We start from the raw sequence: 15,219 nt of genomic DNA on the forward strand, positions 1-15,219 counted from the left end.
CTTGTCTTCTTGTCTTCTTGTCTTCTTGTCTTCTTGTCTTCTTGTCTTCTTGTCTTCTTGTCTTCTTGTCTTCTTGTCTTCTTGTCTTCTTGTCTTCTTGTCTTCTTGTCTTCTTGTCTTCTTGTCTTCTTGTCTTCTTGTCTTCTTGTCTTCTTGTCTTCTTGTCTGTTAAATATTCTCTAATTTTTCTCTATACCTGAATGATAATTAATAAAACATCGACCATTTTAAAAAGTGTGTCATCCCATACCGAAGTCCTTATTCTATACCCCTTGTCTTGCACATGCGCATTTCCTGTCGCACTTCGTTGTTGTGCCTGAATGAACCTTCTAACTTTTGGCATTAAATCGCGTTAATTGTCATCAATCAATTTGGTTTTTGTTTAACAACAGCTTCCGAATGGGTATTCATTTGGGTGATTCTGGGGCCAAAAAGGTGTATTCATCAACGAACGTCAAACAAGCAATATAGGATTGTCTGTCCTTTGCTTTGTTCATATCGTTTTAACTGCCGCAGGACATCATCGCTTTGCATCGCAACAAACAAGGACAAGAGTGGATTTAGTAGCGGTGTGCTGTCCAAGAAAGGAAGCAGTTCGATCTGGTTTGTTCGGCCGATAGAATTCGTGAATTTTTTGAACTGGATTTTACATTTGATGCAGGATGCGATCCTGACCAAAACTGGATTCGCGGTCAGTGTGATATTCTAAAGGTGTTGGAAATGTGAATGCAACACTCCATGTACGAGAAGAAAAGTGTCGTGTCGGTGAAAATTGCAACAAAGAAGAACAAGAGGTCGAATTTGTTGGGGTGAAAATTTGGACGGAACGAATTTTCTGTGTCAGTGTGTTACGTACTCGAATCCGAGTTCAGACCGTGTGCTTCAAAATTTTGGTGGTCTGCAGAAGCTCCTGCAAACGAAGGCCAACTATTTTTCTACATAATGATGCAAAAATGTCAATTATAATAGCAATTGTACTGATGGGATTCATTGAGGCAGGTAGGTGAAGTAATTTAAGGATGTTTCAGGTTTCATTGCACAGTGGTTCGGAAGACGTAAATAGATGAAGCTTAAGCTGCTGCGATTAATATTTTTTAAAGAGATTTTCATAATACTGTCCTTCAGATCAAATCAAATCAAATCAAATAAAATCAAACCACAAATCATCAATCACTAATCACAAATCACAAGTCACAAACACAAACGTGCAAGCTTCGTATGTTTTTGTATAATTCAAATAGTATATTCAATATAATCACATTTCATGAATTCATTTGTAACGTAATTGTCCAGCTAATTCAATTTTTGAACCACTGCGTACACACAAATTGGAGGTGTTAATTGCGGAGGCATTTGCAATAACAGTGACGTTTTTCCACCCCTAATTGTTGTTCCAGGCCGATCCCAGTATCTGACCAACACCGTACACAAGACCCCGGCAGCGTCCGAGAAGGTGAATGATCTGTCCTGCTACTCCTGCAATGCCACCGAAGACGGCGAGTCCTGCATCGACCTGACCGGAAATAATGCTTCCTTCATCAAGAAGTGCTTCTCGGACGAGTACATCTGCATGGTGAGTGAGTGAGTGGGGTGAGCCGAAAGTGTGGGAAATAAAAAAAAAAAAACGGATAAGGGAGGGTGGGAGAATGGGTAGTTTGTCTCTGCATGAGCGAGAATGTTGAGTGCACCCTTCATCAAAGTGTGTCGTGAAAGGGGTTGCAGTGATGATAAGTATAATGAGTGTATATGTTTATAGCCATGCTCAAGTGCTTGATGTCTATTTTTAGATCGTCTGAACCCCATTCTAGGATTAATAGTCGATTATGAAATCTATTTTTAGATCGTTCTTCCATCCTTTGTCCTTGAGTATGTAATGAAATACAAGAAGCATAGGTTTCTGAAAGGGAATGGATGAAAGATTAAACTAAATATAATCGTTTTGCTCCTACGGACTAATGCATTGTTCATCCGTTAGAGTCATACCGGTAAACATGTGTACAAGGTCCATAACACCACATCTATGTCCATCATGGAATTTTGAACCATAGGGAAACATGTTCCAAAATACACTGGTAAGTTAAAATGACCCAACATATCATTCCTGAATGTGTTCTGATCTTTGCTATAGCTGACCGGTGCCAACATATCGTTGGATAAAGAATCATTCTAGAAGCTTAGCAAGTGAACCTACGGCAATTCTTTTAATTTCCCAACGAAGAGTTACAAATTTCGTTTTTTTTCTTGCTTGCAATTAAGGATTTCTGGGGGTCTTGCTATCAACCATGTGTTTACTAAGATATTGAGAAGCACATGGAGGCGCATGGTTGTTAAGGCATATACTACCCATGTAGAAATTCATTTAAAAAAATCTCCAGACATTCATCCAGGAATTCCTCCAAAAAATCCTCCAAGTAATCCTCTACGGACTCCACCAGAAAATCCTAAAATATTTTTTCTCTCGAAACTCTTCCAGGAATTCTTCCAGGAATTCCTCGAGATTCCTGCATGCATTCCTCCGGGAACTTCTCAAAGAATTTGTTCGGAAATTCCTCCAGAAATTCCTCCATATTTTTTCCAAAAATTCCTCCAGGAATTCCCTCAGAAAATTGTTTAGAAATTTCTGCCAGAATTCCACCTTTCCACGGATTCCTCCAGAAAATCCAGAAGGTATTTCTCCCGGAATCCTTCCAGGATTTCCTCCAAGAATTTCTCGTGGAATTCCTCAAATAATTCCTCCACAAATTTCGCCAGGAACCTTCAGAAACACCTCGAGGAGTTCCTCGACATTCCTCCAGTAACTCCTCCAGGAACTCCTCCATAAGTTTGTCCAAAAATTCCATCTGGAATACCAGAAATTTCTTCAGAGATTCCTCCTGGTATTCCTCCATAAATCTTTAGAAATTTCTTTAGAAATTCCTCGAAAATTCCTCTTGAAATTCCTCCACGAATTTCTTCAGAAATTCCTCGAGGAGTTCCTCTATTCACTCCTCCACGAAACCTCAAAAATTTCTTCAGAAATTCCTCCAGGTGTTCCGCCAGTAAATTCTCAAGGAATTCCTTTAGTAATTCCACTACAAATTTCCTTCAGGAATTCCTCCAGGTATTCATTCCTCCAGAAAATCCTGTAGGAATTTCTGCCAGAATTCCTCTATGATTTCCTCCAAAAATTTCTTCAGGATACCCTCCACGGATTCCTCCAAAAAATATTAAAGGAATTACTCTATAAATTCCTCCAAGAGTTTCTTCAGGTATCTCTCCAAGATTTTTTCAAATGAATTCCATCCATTATTTTTTCAGGAATTCTTGAAAAATATAAATTTCTCGAAGAATTTGTCCTGAAATATCTCTAGTCATTTCTCATGGAATCCCTTCAGTAACTTTACCACAAATTTTCTTCAGGAATTCCTCCAGAAATACATCCAGATATTGCTACATAGATTCCTCCAGGAATCTCTCCTGGGTTTTCTTCAGGTATTCCTCCTTAAAATCCTCCAGGAATTTTTGCCAGATATCCTCCATGATTTCCTCTAAGTATTTCTCCAGGAAATTCTCCAGGATTTTGAAATGTATTCCATTAATTAATTTCTTCAGAAATTTTGAAAAAATAGAAATTTCTCAAAAAAAAAATCCATAAATTCCTTCAGTAATTTCTCCGAAAAATACTTCAGAAGTTGCATGTATTCCTCCAGAAAATGCTCTAGGAATTTATGCCAGAATTCCTCTAGGGATTCCTCCAGGAGTTCCTCAAGGATTACTCCAGAAAATTCTAAAGAATTTTTTCCCGAAATTCTTTCAGGAATTCCTCAAGAAATTCCTCTAGGGAATCCTCCATAGTTTCCTCCAGGAACTTCTCGAGGAGTTCCTCTAGACAGTATTTCAGGAATTTCTCCTATTTTTAATATTTCTCCAGAAATATCTCAAAGAATTCCTCCAGTAATTCCTTCAGGAATTCCTCAAGGAATCCCTATAAAACTTCCTATAATTCCTTCAGGAATTCTTTCAGTGATACTTCCAGGAATTCCACATGGAATTCCTCGATAAATTCCTCCAAAAATTCCTACAGGATTTTTTCCAGGAATTCCTACATCGATTACTTGAGGGATTTCTACACGGATTCCTCCAGAAATTCCTGCATTTTTTATAATTTCTTTTTATTAGGGGATTTTAACTTAGAATTAGCCCTCAGAAATTCCTTTCCTATCTTCTTTAGGAATTTCTGCCAAAATTCTCCCAAGCTTTCCTCTATAGATTCCTCCAGGAATTCTTGCACTGGAAATGTAAAGGATTTTTTTCCGGAGCTCTTTCAGAAATTCCTCTGAGAACTCCTCGATAAAATCCTCCAGAGATTCCTGCATATATTTCTCCGGAAATTTCTTCAGGACTTCCTCTAGGGATTCATCTATGAATTTCTTCAAAAATTTCGCAAAAATGTCTCCAGGAATTCCTCGTGGTGTTCGTCCTGAAATTTGTCCAGAAGGCCTAAAAAATTTCTCCAGAAATTTCTCAAACAATTTCTCCAGGAATTACTCCTGTTATTCTTCCAAGAATTCCTCAAGGAATTCCCCAAAAATTCCTTCAGGAATTCCTCCAGAAATATCTACAGAGATTCCTCCAGTAATAGGCTCCTAAAGGCCTATCTCAATTTCTGCATAATTCGATCAAGCATTGATTAAAATGACATGTTTACTCATTTTTTTAAGTATTCTTATTAGGTAAAGCCCATAAAATATATTTTCAAAAATTTTAATAATTTTTGCAACACTCCTTGTTTAGCACTCAATTTTGGGTAAATTTTGTTTACCGTGTATGTCAGACAGGAACATTTGTTGTCAAAAGTGAGCCAATGTGGTGTCTTTTGCAACCCGCCGTTTCACTTTCGTTACGTCAAGGTTGACCTCGAATGTCAAACAAGACTTGCTCATCATTATTTTATTTTCGAGTTTATTAACTATTCTGTCATTGTTTAAGTTCGGAAAAAATACCATTGAGATCAGAAAAGCATGCTCCTTCGTGTTATGCAGCAAAACCGGGAAAATATTTTTCATTTTAGGACCCTATTGCTCCAGAAATTCCTCCAGGGATTCTTCCAGAAAAACCTCTAGGAATTTCAACCAGAATTCCTCCAAGATATCTTCCAGGCATTCCTCTTGGAATTCTGCCACGGATCCCTCCAGAAAATCATAAAGGAATTCCTCCCGGAACTCTTCCTCCTGGGATGCCTCTATGGATTTCTTCAGGAATATTTCCAGGAATTTCTTCAGACATTTTTCCAGGAATTCCTCAAGGAATTCCTCCAAAATATCCTTCAGGTATTCCTCCAGAAATACCTCTAGGATTTCCACCACGGAAACCTCTAGACATTTTTTCAAGGATTCCTTCAGGAATGCCTCCAGGGATTTCTCCAGAAATTCTTCCTGGGATTCCGCCAGGGATTCCCGAGGAATTTTTGCAAGAATTTCTCTCGGAAGCTCCAACAATTCTTCCAGAGATTTCTCCAGGAATTCCTCCAGAAATTCTTCCAGGCATTCTTCTTGAAGTTTCTCCAGGAATCCTTACACGAAAACCTCCAGGTTTTTTTTCCAAGGATTCCTTAAGGAATACCTCCTGGGATTCTTCCAGAAATTCTTTCAAGGATTCCGCCAGGGATTCTTTCAAAGTGTCCCCCAGCAATTCCTCCAGGGATTCGTCAATGAACTTCTTCAGGAAATCCTCCTAATATTCCTTCAGAATTCCTCCAGGAATCCCTAGCGGAATGCCAGGAAGGATTTCTGGAGAAATCCCTGGAGGCATTCCTGAAGGAATCCTTGAAAAAATTAACTGAGAACTCTTTGATGTATGTTTATTATTTGTGCAAAATTTTATTAAAATCGATGCATTACTTTTAACTGTGGATGAGAAACAAACAGACGTGTTTTTTAAGATTTTGTACAATCATCACCAATTTTCATTCGCATACTAGATGGTTCTTTTCCGCTACAATTCAAAGTTCTATGAGGATAATTATGAAATTTCGTGAGCAGTTATGATACTTATAGAGACACTTTCTTGCAAAATTTCATCAACTTTTATCGATTGGCTTTAAAGACACTGGTGTTGATAGGGGATAGTGTTAGTGAAAATGTTTCATGTTTTTCATGTGCGATGTTTGCCCATTCATAACTTTTGAATGTCTCTGCCAATATTCATGAAACTTTCACAGAATTTGAAAAAAATTGGTGATTATTGAATGTACTACTTCAACAATACAATCAAAACAATAAGGGGTGCTCACTAATTGTTGTCTGAGGGGCTAAAATCACGGTTAGCCCCGATATATGTTTCGGCTATAAAATTGTTGATAGTGCATCGATTTTTTTGAAATTTTGCCTATGCAAGGGATGTATATTGATAGGCTTGTGTTAAAAATTTCAGCCATTTCTTTTGTTAAATTCAAAAGTTACAGCGCTGACAAGCTAAACCAGGGGCTGTACAAAATTCAATTGCTCGCGTTCTACTGTTTCATTGCTACAACAAAAGGTCCTTCACCGATTCAATTGAAATTTTGCAGGTGATATGAACACATCCTGAGATATTATCAGTCAAAATTTGAGCAACTTTAATATATATATTGCAGAGTTGCAGCCATATTTCTGTGTCCCGATTATTGCGGATACAAGCTTTATTTCTGGAGGAATACCTGAAGGATTTTTTGGAGGAATTAAGGGAGAATTCCTGAAGGAATTATTGGACGAATTTATGGAGGAATTCCTTGAGGAATTCCTGGAAATATTCCTGAAGAAATCCATAGAGGCATCCCAGGAGGTATTTCTCGAGAATTTCCTGGAAGAGTTCCGGGAGGAATTCCTTTATGGTTTCCTGGAGGGATCTGTGGAAGAATTCCAAGAGGAATGCCTGGAAGATATCTTGGTGGAATTCTGGTTGAAATCCCTAGAGGTTTTTCTGGAAGAATCCCTGGAGGAATTTTTGGAGCAATCACTGGAGGAATCTCTGCAGATATTTCTGGAGGAATTCCTGAAGGATTTTTTGGGGAATTCCTTGAGGAATTCTTGGAAAAATAACAGGAGTAATTCCTGGAGGAATTGTTTGAGGAATTTCTGGAGAATTTTTTTAGGCCTTCTGGACAAATTTCTGGACGAACACCACAAGGAATTCCTGGAGACATTTTTGCGAAATTTCTAAAGAAATTCATAGATGAATTCCTAGAGGAAATCCTGATGAAATTTCCGGAGAAATATATGCAGGAATCTCTGGAGGATTTTTTCAAGGAGTTCTCAGAGGAATTTCTGAAAGAGCTCCGGGAAAAAATCCTTTAGAATTTTCTGGAGGAATCCGTGCAAGAATTCCTGGAGAAATCCCTAGAGGAAAGCTTGGGAGAATTCTGGCAGATATTCCTAGAGGAATAGCTGTAGGAATTTCAGAGGGAATAATTAGCATAAGTTAAAATTCCCTAATAAAAAAAATAAATAAAAAAATCAGGAATTTCTGGAGGAATCCGTGTAGAAATACCTGAAGTAATCGTTGTAGGAATTCCTGGAAAAATCCTGTAGGAATTTTTGGAGGAATTTATTGAGGAATTCCATAAGGAATTCCTGGAAGTATTACTGAAAGAATTCCTGAAGGAATTATTGGAAGTTTTTTCTATAGGGATTCCTTGAGGAATTCCTGAAGGAATTACTGGAGGAATTCTTTGAGATATTTCTGGAGAAATATTAAAAATAGGAGAAATTCCTGAAATAATGTCTGGAGGAACTCCTCGAGGAGTTCCTGGAGGAACCCATGGAGGATTCCCTAGAGGAAATTCTCAAGGAATTCCTGAAAGAATTTCGGGAAAAAATCCTTTAGAATTTTCTATACTGGATGAATCCGTTGAGGAATTCCTGGAGAAATCCCTAAAGGAAATCTAGGCGGATTTCTAGCAGAAATTCCTAGAGGATTTTCCGGAGGACTACCTGGAGGAATTCCTGAAGCAAACCCAGGAGAAATTGCCGGAGGAATCCCGGTAGGAATTCCAGGAGGTATTTTTGGAAGAATTACTTAATGAATTCCTGGAGAAATTACTAGAAGAAATCCTGAAAGAACATTTTGAAGAATTTCGGGAGAAATTTTTGAGGCAATACAGAGGAACTCCTTGAGGAATTTCTGAAGGAGTTTCTGAAGGAACTTTTGAGGAATTTTTGAAGATATTCATAGATTAATCCATGGAGGAGTTCCTGAAGAAATTCCTGGAAAAAACATCCTGGAGAAATTTCAGGAGGAATCCATGGACGAACCCCTATAGGAATTTCTCGAGGATTTTTTTAGGATTTTCTGGAGTAATCCTTGAGGAACTTGTGGAGGAATCCCTAGAGGAATTCTGGCATAAATTCCTAGAGCATTTTCTGGAGGAATACATGAAACTTCTGAAGTATTTTTTGGAGAAATTACTGAAGGAATTTCTGGTGAATTTTTTTGAAAAATTTCTATTTTTTAAATTTTTGAAGAAATTCGTTAATGGAATTTATTTCAAAACCCTGGAGAAATGCTTAGAGGAAATCATGGAGGATTTCTGGCAAAAATTCTTGGAGGATTTTAAGGAGGAATACCTGGAGGAATTCCTGAAGGAAACCCAGGAGAAATTGCTGGAGGAATCTATGTAGCAATATCTGGATGTATTTCTGGAGGAATTCCTGAAGGAAATTTGTGGAGAAGTTACTGAAGGAATTCCATGAGAAATGACTAGAGATATTTCAGGAGAAATTCTTTGAGAAATTTATATTTTTTAAGAGTTCCTGAAGAAATTAATGGATGGAATTCATTAAAAAAATCTTGGAGAGATACCTGAAGAAACTCTTGGAGCAATTTATAGAGAAATCCTGGAAGAGTTTCGAGAGAAATTCCTTTAATATTTTTTGGAGGAATCCGTGGAGGAAATCCTGAAGAAATCCTTGGAGGAAATCATAGAGGATCCCTGGCAGAAATTCCTACAGGATTTTCTGGAGGAATGAATACCTGGAGGAATTCCTAAAGGCAATTTGTAGTGGAATTACTAAATTACTAAAGGAATTCCTTGAGAATTTACTGGCGGAACACCTGGGGGAATTTCTAGAGAAATTTTTGAGGCTTCGTGGAGGAGTGAATAGAGGAACTTCTCGAGGAATTTCTGAAGAAATTCCTGGAGGAATTTTCGAGGAATTTCTAATGATATATGGAGGAATACCAGGAGGAATCTCTGAAGAAATTTCTGGAATTCCAGATGGAACTTTTGGACAAACTTATGGAGGAGTTCCTGGAGGAGTTACTGGAGGAATGTCTGAAGGAGCTCCTCGAGGTGTTTCTAAAGGTTCCTGGCGAAATTTGTGGAGGAATTATTTGAGGAATTCCTGAAGAAATTCATGCATGAATTCCTTAAGGAATTTCAGAAGATATTCCTGGAGATATTCCGGGAGAAATCTATGGAGCAATCCTTGGAGGAATTCCTCGAGAAACTTGGAGGAAATCCTGGAAGGATTCCGGGAGATATTCCTTTAGGATTTTCTGGAGGAATCCGTGGAAAAGTTGGATTCTGGCAGAAATTTCTAAACAATTTTCCGAGGGAATTCCTGGAGGAATTTTTGGAAAAAAATATGGAGGAATTCCTGGAGGAATTTCCGAAGAAATTCTTTGAAAAGTTCCCGGAGGAATGCATGCAGGAATCTCGAGGAATTCCTGGAAGAGTTTCGAGAGAAAAAATATTTTAGGATTTTCTGGTGGAGTCCGTGGAGGATTTTTTGGAGATATTCCTGGAGGAATGTCTGGAGATTTTTTTTAAATGAATTTCTAATGAAATTAATGGATGAATTCCTGGAGGAATTCTGGCAGAAATTGCTGGAGCATTTTCTGGAGGAATCTCTGGAGGCATCCTGAAGGAATTTCTGGGGGAATATCTGAAGATTGCCACAAGGATTCCGATAGAAATTTTCTATTTCGGCCGTTACAAATATTTATTTCACTTTTTGTCCCACCATTCTGGGACTGGTCGAGGGGGGGGGATAAAAATAATAAAGCATTTTTTCTGAAAAATATGAAAAACTCATCGGATTTGTTAAAAAAAAAATAGCAAGAAGCGAAAATATGATAAATATTTTTTGTCTGCCCCCTCAAAATGCAAAATCTAGCCAAAAAACATTTGAAGGGGGGAGACAAAAAGTCAAAATCAAATTTGTATCAGCCTTAGGAGTTCTGTCTCAATCTATGGAGTCTTCTTTAATTCAAGCATCACTAATTGTCCAAGATTAAAAATCTTTCACAATGGCATTTTTATTTTTGTTGTATATAGTTTTTGTTAATTTGTTTATCAGATTTTATAAGGGTCGAGATCGAGATAATGACTTCATATTAACCTTCTTCGAGCATTAGCTTGCGCGCACCTCGCTGACCTAGTGCACGTTTAGGGGTCATAATGACCCTAATGCACGAAGAGGGTTAAAGTTTCACATTGCCTTGAAATCATAACCAACCGAAGCCTCCCCCAGAATCTTTCGTCAATGAACTCCTCCAGGAAATCCTCCAGAACATCCTCCAGAAATTCCTCCTATTATTCAGAATTCCTCCAGAAATTCTTTAAAATATTCCTTCATGAATTCCTGTAGAAATTCCTCTAGGAATTCTTCCAGAAGCCTCCAAGGATTTTTTTTTGGAATGCAAATTCAGGGATTCCTCCTGAATTTGCTCCTGGGATTTATCCTGGAATTTCTTCACGGATTCCTCGTGGAATTCCTTCAATAACTTCTCCAGTAATTCCTTCAATAATTCCTCCAGGAATTTCCACAGGAGTTTCTCTAAAAAATCCTTCTGAGACTCCTTCAGGAGTTTTCATGAGCTTCCTCCTTGCAAGCATTCTTTTAGTAATACCTCCAGGGATTCCTCCAGAGTTTGCTCCAGGAATTCCTGCAGGAGTTTGTAGATGAACTCCTCCAGGAAATCGTCCGGAAATTCATCAAAATATTCCTACAGAATTTCTCCAAGAATTCTTTGAAATGTTCCTCCACGAATTCATGTAGAAATTCTTCTAGGAATTCTTCCAGAAATTCCTCCAGGGATTTCTCCTGGAATGCCTCCACGGATTCCTCCAGGTGATAAAGTGATTCTCAAAATAATCCACGGAATGCTATTTTGATGCACGAATTACAAAAATGGTGCGAAAAAATCAATTATGGCGTATAGGATGAACACCAGGAAGGTACATAAAATTAAAAACAAAAGTGTTATGTGAGCATGGTAGGGGAGACTGAGGAGACTTGATCCTTGGGGTGACTTGTTCCCCCCATATTTTCTCGTAATCAAGAACAGTTTTTTTTCTAGCATATTTTTTTCCAAAACTACATCTGGACAATCGACAATGTTTTGGCTACAAATGATTTCGATTATGCATTGCATTATTTTTTAATGGCTAATGGTTTGCTTTCAGCCCTTCAGAAATCTTTCAGGCGATTCCGAAAAAAAAACAGATATCTCAAAAACTTTGTGAAAACTGATCCAAATTGTGTCAAAATTTCACAGCACATAGTATAAACGTAATAGGGTATCGCGCTACTTGGGCGGTGGCTTCTATATTCGTCTCTTTTCCACTATAACTCAGTCAATTTTGAACCGATTGACTTGAAATGTTGTACACGGGTAGATACTATACCTATCTCACTGCATTCCAAAAATTGTGTCAATTGGTTCAAATTTGACTGAGTTATAGTGGAAAACAGACGAAAATAGAAGCCACCGCCCAAGTGGCGCGATTCCCTACAGTGGTTTTACGGTTTTATCACGATCAAAAAAAATTTTACCGTGATATAAACGAAACCGTAAATTTGGTGAAACGAGAAAAAAATGTAAATTTTTTATTCAAAATCGTTCAGCTGCAAAATATATGAGTCGTAGTTCACATTGTTTAACAGTTTTGGTGGACTAGGCAATGCTGTATTGGTTTTATATTGATTTCGGAATGTTTTAGAACAAGTGTGATAAAAATGAAACGAAAATCGTGATAAAATCGAATAGAAAACCGTGAATTTGGGCGAGTAGTGATTAAAACGACTAGTGATAAAACCGAAACGCCACTGTAATATCATACGGATTTATAAAAAAAGTGTTTTATAAATATTTTAATTAATGCAACTTAGTATATACAACAGTTACATGGGGAGACTTGATCCCTTGAGGATTACCCACACGTTGAATAAAAAATCTATTCAGAAGCACCCTGATAAAAATTTCCAATAAAATCACCATAAACTACCATTGAATAATGATAAATTTGACTATTCAACAACAAATTATATTGTGTACGTATTTTCCTGCTGAAAATGGTGTATTGGAACTACAATACGTGTACAATAAAATCAATGGCACTAAAGATTTCAATAATAAGAACACCATAAGTTGAATGGTAGTTGACTTGATTTTTTTCCAGAAAATTTGGATTTTTTTTATGGTAAAGATACATAATAACAAGTGACATTTACAATACATGCTATGGTGGAAAACCATAAGATCTGTTGTTACTCTATCGTTTTAAACAATTGAATTAATGGTAAGTACCATTCAATTCAGCGTGTTGTAACAATCTATTCTGTTGTATCTCTATGATCTTTTTTATCAGGGCATCTATTTACTCGGAATTCTAGTATATTCTATAACAAAAAGTGTCAGATAATTATTATTTTATTACACACCATAAGAAGGGGGATCTTGTGTTTTTGATAAATACACCATATTCATCAAAAATACAAGAAAACTTATAAAGAAAATGAATAGGAAGCTTCTGGAGATATTATCCCTTTAAATTAACCATGTACTCAAAAGGGGATCAATTGTGACCCATTCTTTGAAAAAAAAAAACACATCATAAGACATGCATTTTTAAAAACACAGTTTTGAAAACTTTAACAATAATTTAAAGTCCATCTGTTGTGTACATATTTGCAATAGATGCTTACCTGCCATTCTGTACGAAAAACGGATCAAGTTTTGTGTTTTTCTGAAAGTTAAAGGCAAATTTAGAAAAAGGCAATCGTTGGAGAAAATTCTTGTGGAATGTTTGTAATAATTTCTGAACAGTTTTATTAGGGCTCATAGTATCAAATTCTAAAAATTTGAAAAAAAAAACTTCTGTTGATCTATTAAGAAATTCCTGCTAAGTTTGAAAAAGGAATCCTAGAAAAAAATCATGGAGGAATCAACGGCATAATTCCTGGAAAAACCAAAGGCAAATTTCTCGTAATATCATTAGAGAAATTCCTGGTGAAGTCATGGGTGAAGTCTCCCACGGGGTTATTCCTAGAGGAATTTGCGGAGGAATTAATAGAGAATTCCTTGCAGTCTTTCCTGCAAAGATTTTCAAAAGAATCCTAGGAATAAATCCTGCAGAAATCCGTGGGGAAATTCCTTTAAAGATTCCTAGAAGTATCAGAAACCAGAGGAATTTTTGGAGTATTTCCTGAAAAAGGTCCAGAAAAGACCGAAGGAATGAATTCAGGAGATTTTTTTTTCTAATCTGGAGGTTTCCTTGGAATCCCATAAGAAATCATATTAGGAGCATCCTTGAAATACATTGGAGAAAGCTTTGGTGAAACTATTGGAGGAAGTGCAGTCTTTTAATCCTCGTAGATCGGTAGATAATATGGGAGTCGAAGCAAAATTCAAATCAATCGTTGTTTTCAAATGGATTCGAAATATGTTATTTTTTATTTAATAATGCGAAAATATGTCTCTCTTTTATTTCCCCATCCACAGGTAAAACAATTCTCCTACACGGTCCACACCAGCAACTCGAACGTCTCCGAACCGAAACTGTGGTCCCTGGAGCGGAAATGCATAAGCACGTGCGAGCCGGGATGCATCATCATTGGCGAGCGTACGAAGCTGTATGCCTGCACAAGCTGCTGCACCGCTTCCCTGTGCAACTCTGGCAAGGCCCATTCGACCCGGGCTTTTGCTCACACCGTCTGCGCTGGCTGGACACTGGCCACCGTAGCGATGGTAGCGAGAATTTTCCAACAACTTCTACTACTTTCCCGATAGAGGCGCACCAAATTCGCCCCGAACAGATGTATGCATTTTATTCCAACCATTGAAACCAATGTTGCCAAAATGAATCGCCAAACTAGAGTTCGCCATGAAGATCGTTTCAATTTACCTACTCTGATAAATAACTATTTAAATGAAAATTTAAAACTATCGAATCACACACTATAATGAACAAACGAATTTCTTGCACCATGAAGCACGAAAAAGATACAAATAAGTAGGAAAATAAGAATAATCTATAATTCGCTTAGTTTTTGTAGCCATTTTCTCTACATTTCTTCCACAATTAATTCCAAAAATTCCAAAAATACTCAGATATTTCAAAACGTTTTTTCATACATTGATCAACTCTTCCGGAGTCGTTTATGATCCCATTCCAGCGTTATATTTTTAAAACAGCGTGTACGACAACATTTTAATGTGTGAGCGATAAAAAAAAAGTTCAGATAAAAATAAAGGGAAATTGAAGGAAAATGACTAAGAGGGCCAAATAAGTAAAAGGGGTATTTTCTACCTATAGAAAAATAGGTCACGATGTCATAAAGACCAAATATGATGGCGCAGTGGATGCCAATTAATCGTCTCTTATTTTAAGAAAATAAGTTTTTTAAGTGCATGAATGTCAATAGGTTTTTTATGTAGTCCATTGGATGCAATAAAATTGTATGTATTGAGAAATAAAACATGTCTGTAGTTTTTTTTTTGTCTGAATTAATATCACAGTTCTGAATTTCAAAGATAAAGTAAAGGAGAAAATGAGGAGAACAAATTTACTACACTGATAAAAATACAAACTTTAAGATTATAAGGCTATTTTTATACAATATATAAGACATTGTTATCGTTATTTTTAATTGTGTGCTTATATGTAATTATCATAACAACCTTTTTAGCTTTGATGGGGTACCACATGAGTCTTATGCACCCTATCAATAGCTTTTATGTTAGGTCAAACATAAAAGATATAATTTCTTTCCTATAGTAAAAATCTATATTTGTTCATATATACTTTTTAAGTTTGGCGATTCGCAGTTTGCGACGGCCATCATTGGACTTCGAGCGATAAAACACCTCTCTGCTATTTCTTTGATTCAGCTGTAGAGATGTCAAGGTAAGCTTGTATCCTCGCTTGCATCCTAATAAAATAACATTTTATTTCATTGCCATGTGTTTTTAGTGCCG

General features: G+C 36.9%; 1 protein-coding gene across 1 annotated transcript; it reads left to right on the forward strand.

Moving 5' to 3' along the window:
• The first annotated feature begins 461 nt into the window (after window positions 1–461).
• On the forward strand, window positions 462–14,155 carry LOC115268529 (uncharacterized). The gene is made up of 3 exons (XM_029876614.2): window positions 462–999; window positions 1,398–1,573; window positions 13,744–14,155. The coding sequence occupies exons 1-3, from the start codon at window positions 954–956 to the stop codon at window positions 14,029–14,031; spliced, it is 510 nt and encodes a 169-aa protein (XP_029732474.1). The 5' UTR covers window positions 462–953; the 3' UTR covers window positions 14,032–14,155.
• Window positions 14,156–15,219: the final 1,064 nt, after the last annotated feature.

The sequence above is a fragment of the Aedes albopictus genome, chromosome 2, assembly GCF_035046485.1.
Source record: "Aedes albopictus strain Foshan chromosome 2, AalbF5, whole genome shotgun sequence".
Taxonomy (NCBI): domain Eukaryota; kingdom Metazoa; phylum Arthropoda; class Insecta; order Diptera; family Culicidae; genus Aedes; species Aedes albopictus.

Coding starts and splice junctions, on each gene's coding strand:
- LOC115268529 (XM_029876614.2), top strand. CDS start 954: ATGTCAATTATAATAGCAATTGTACTGATGGGATTCATTGAGGCAG. Junction 1,000..1,397: donor GATGGGATTCATTGAGGCAG/GTAGGTGAAGTA, acceptor TTGTTGTTCCAG/GCCGATCCCAGTATCTGACC. Junction 1,574..13,743: donor CGGACGAGTACATCTGCATG/GTGAGTGAGTGA, acceptor CCCCATCCACAG/GTAAAACAATTCTCCTACAC.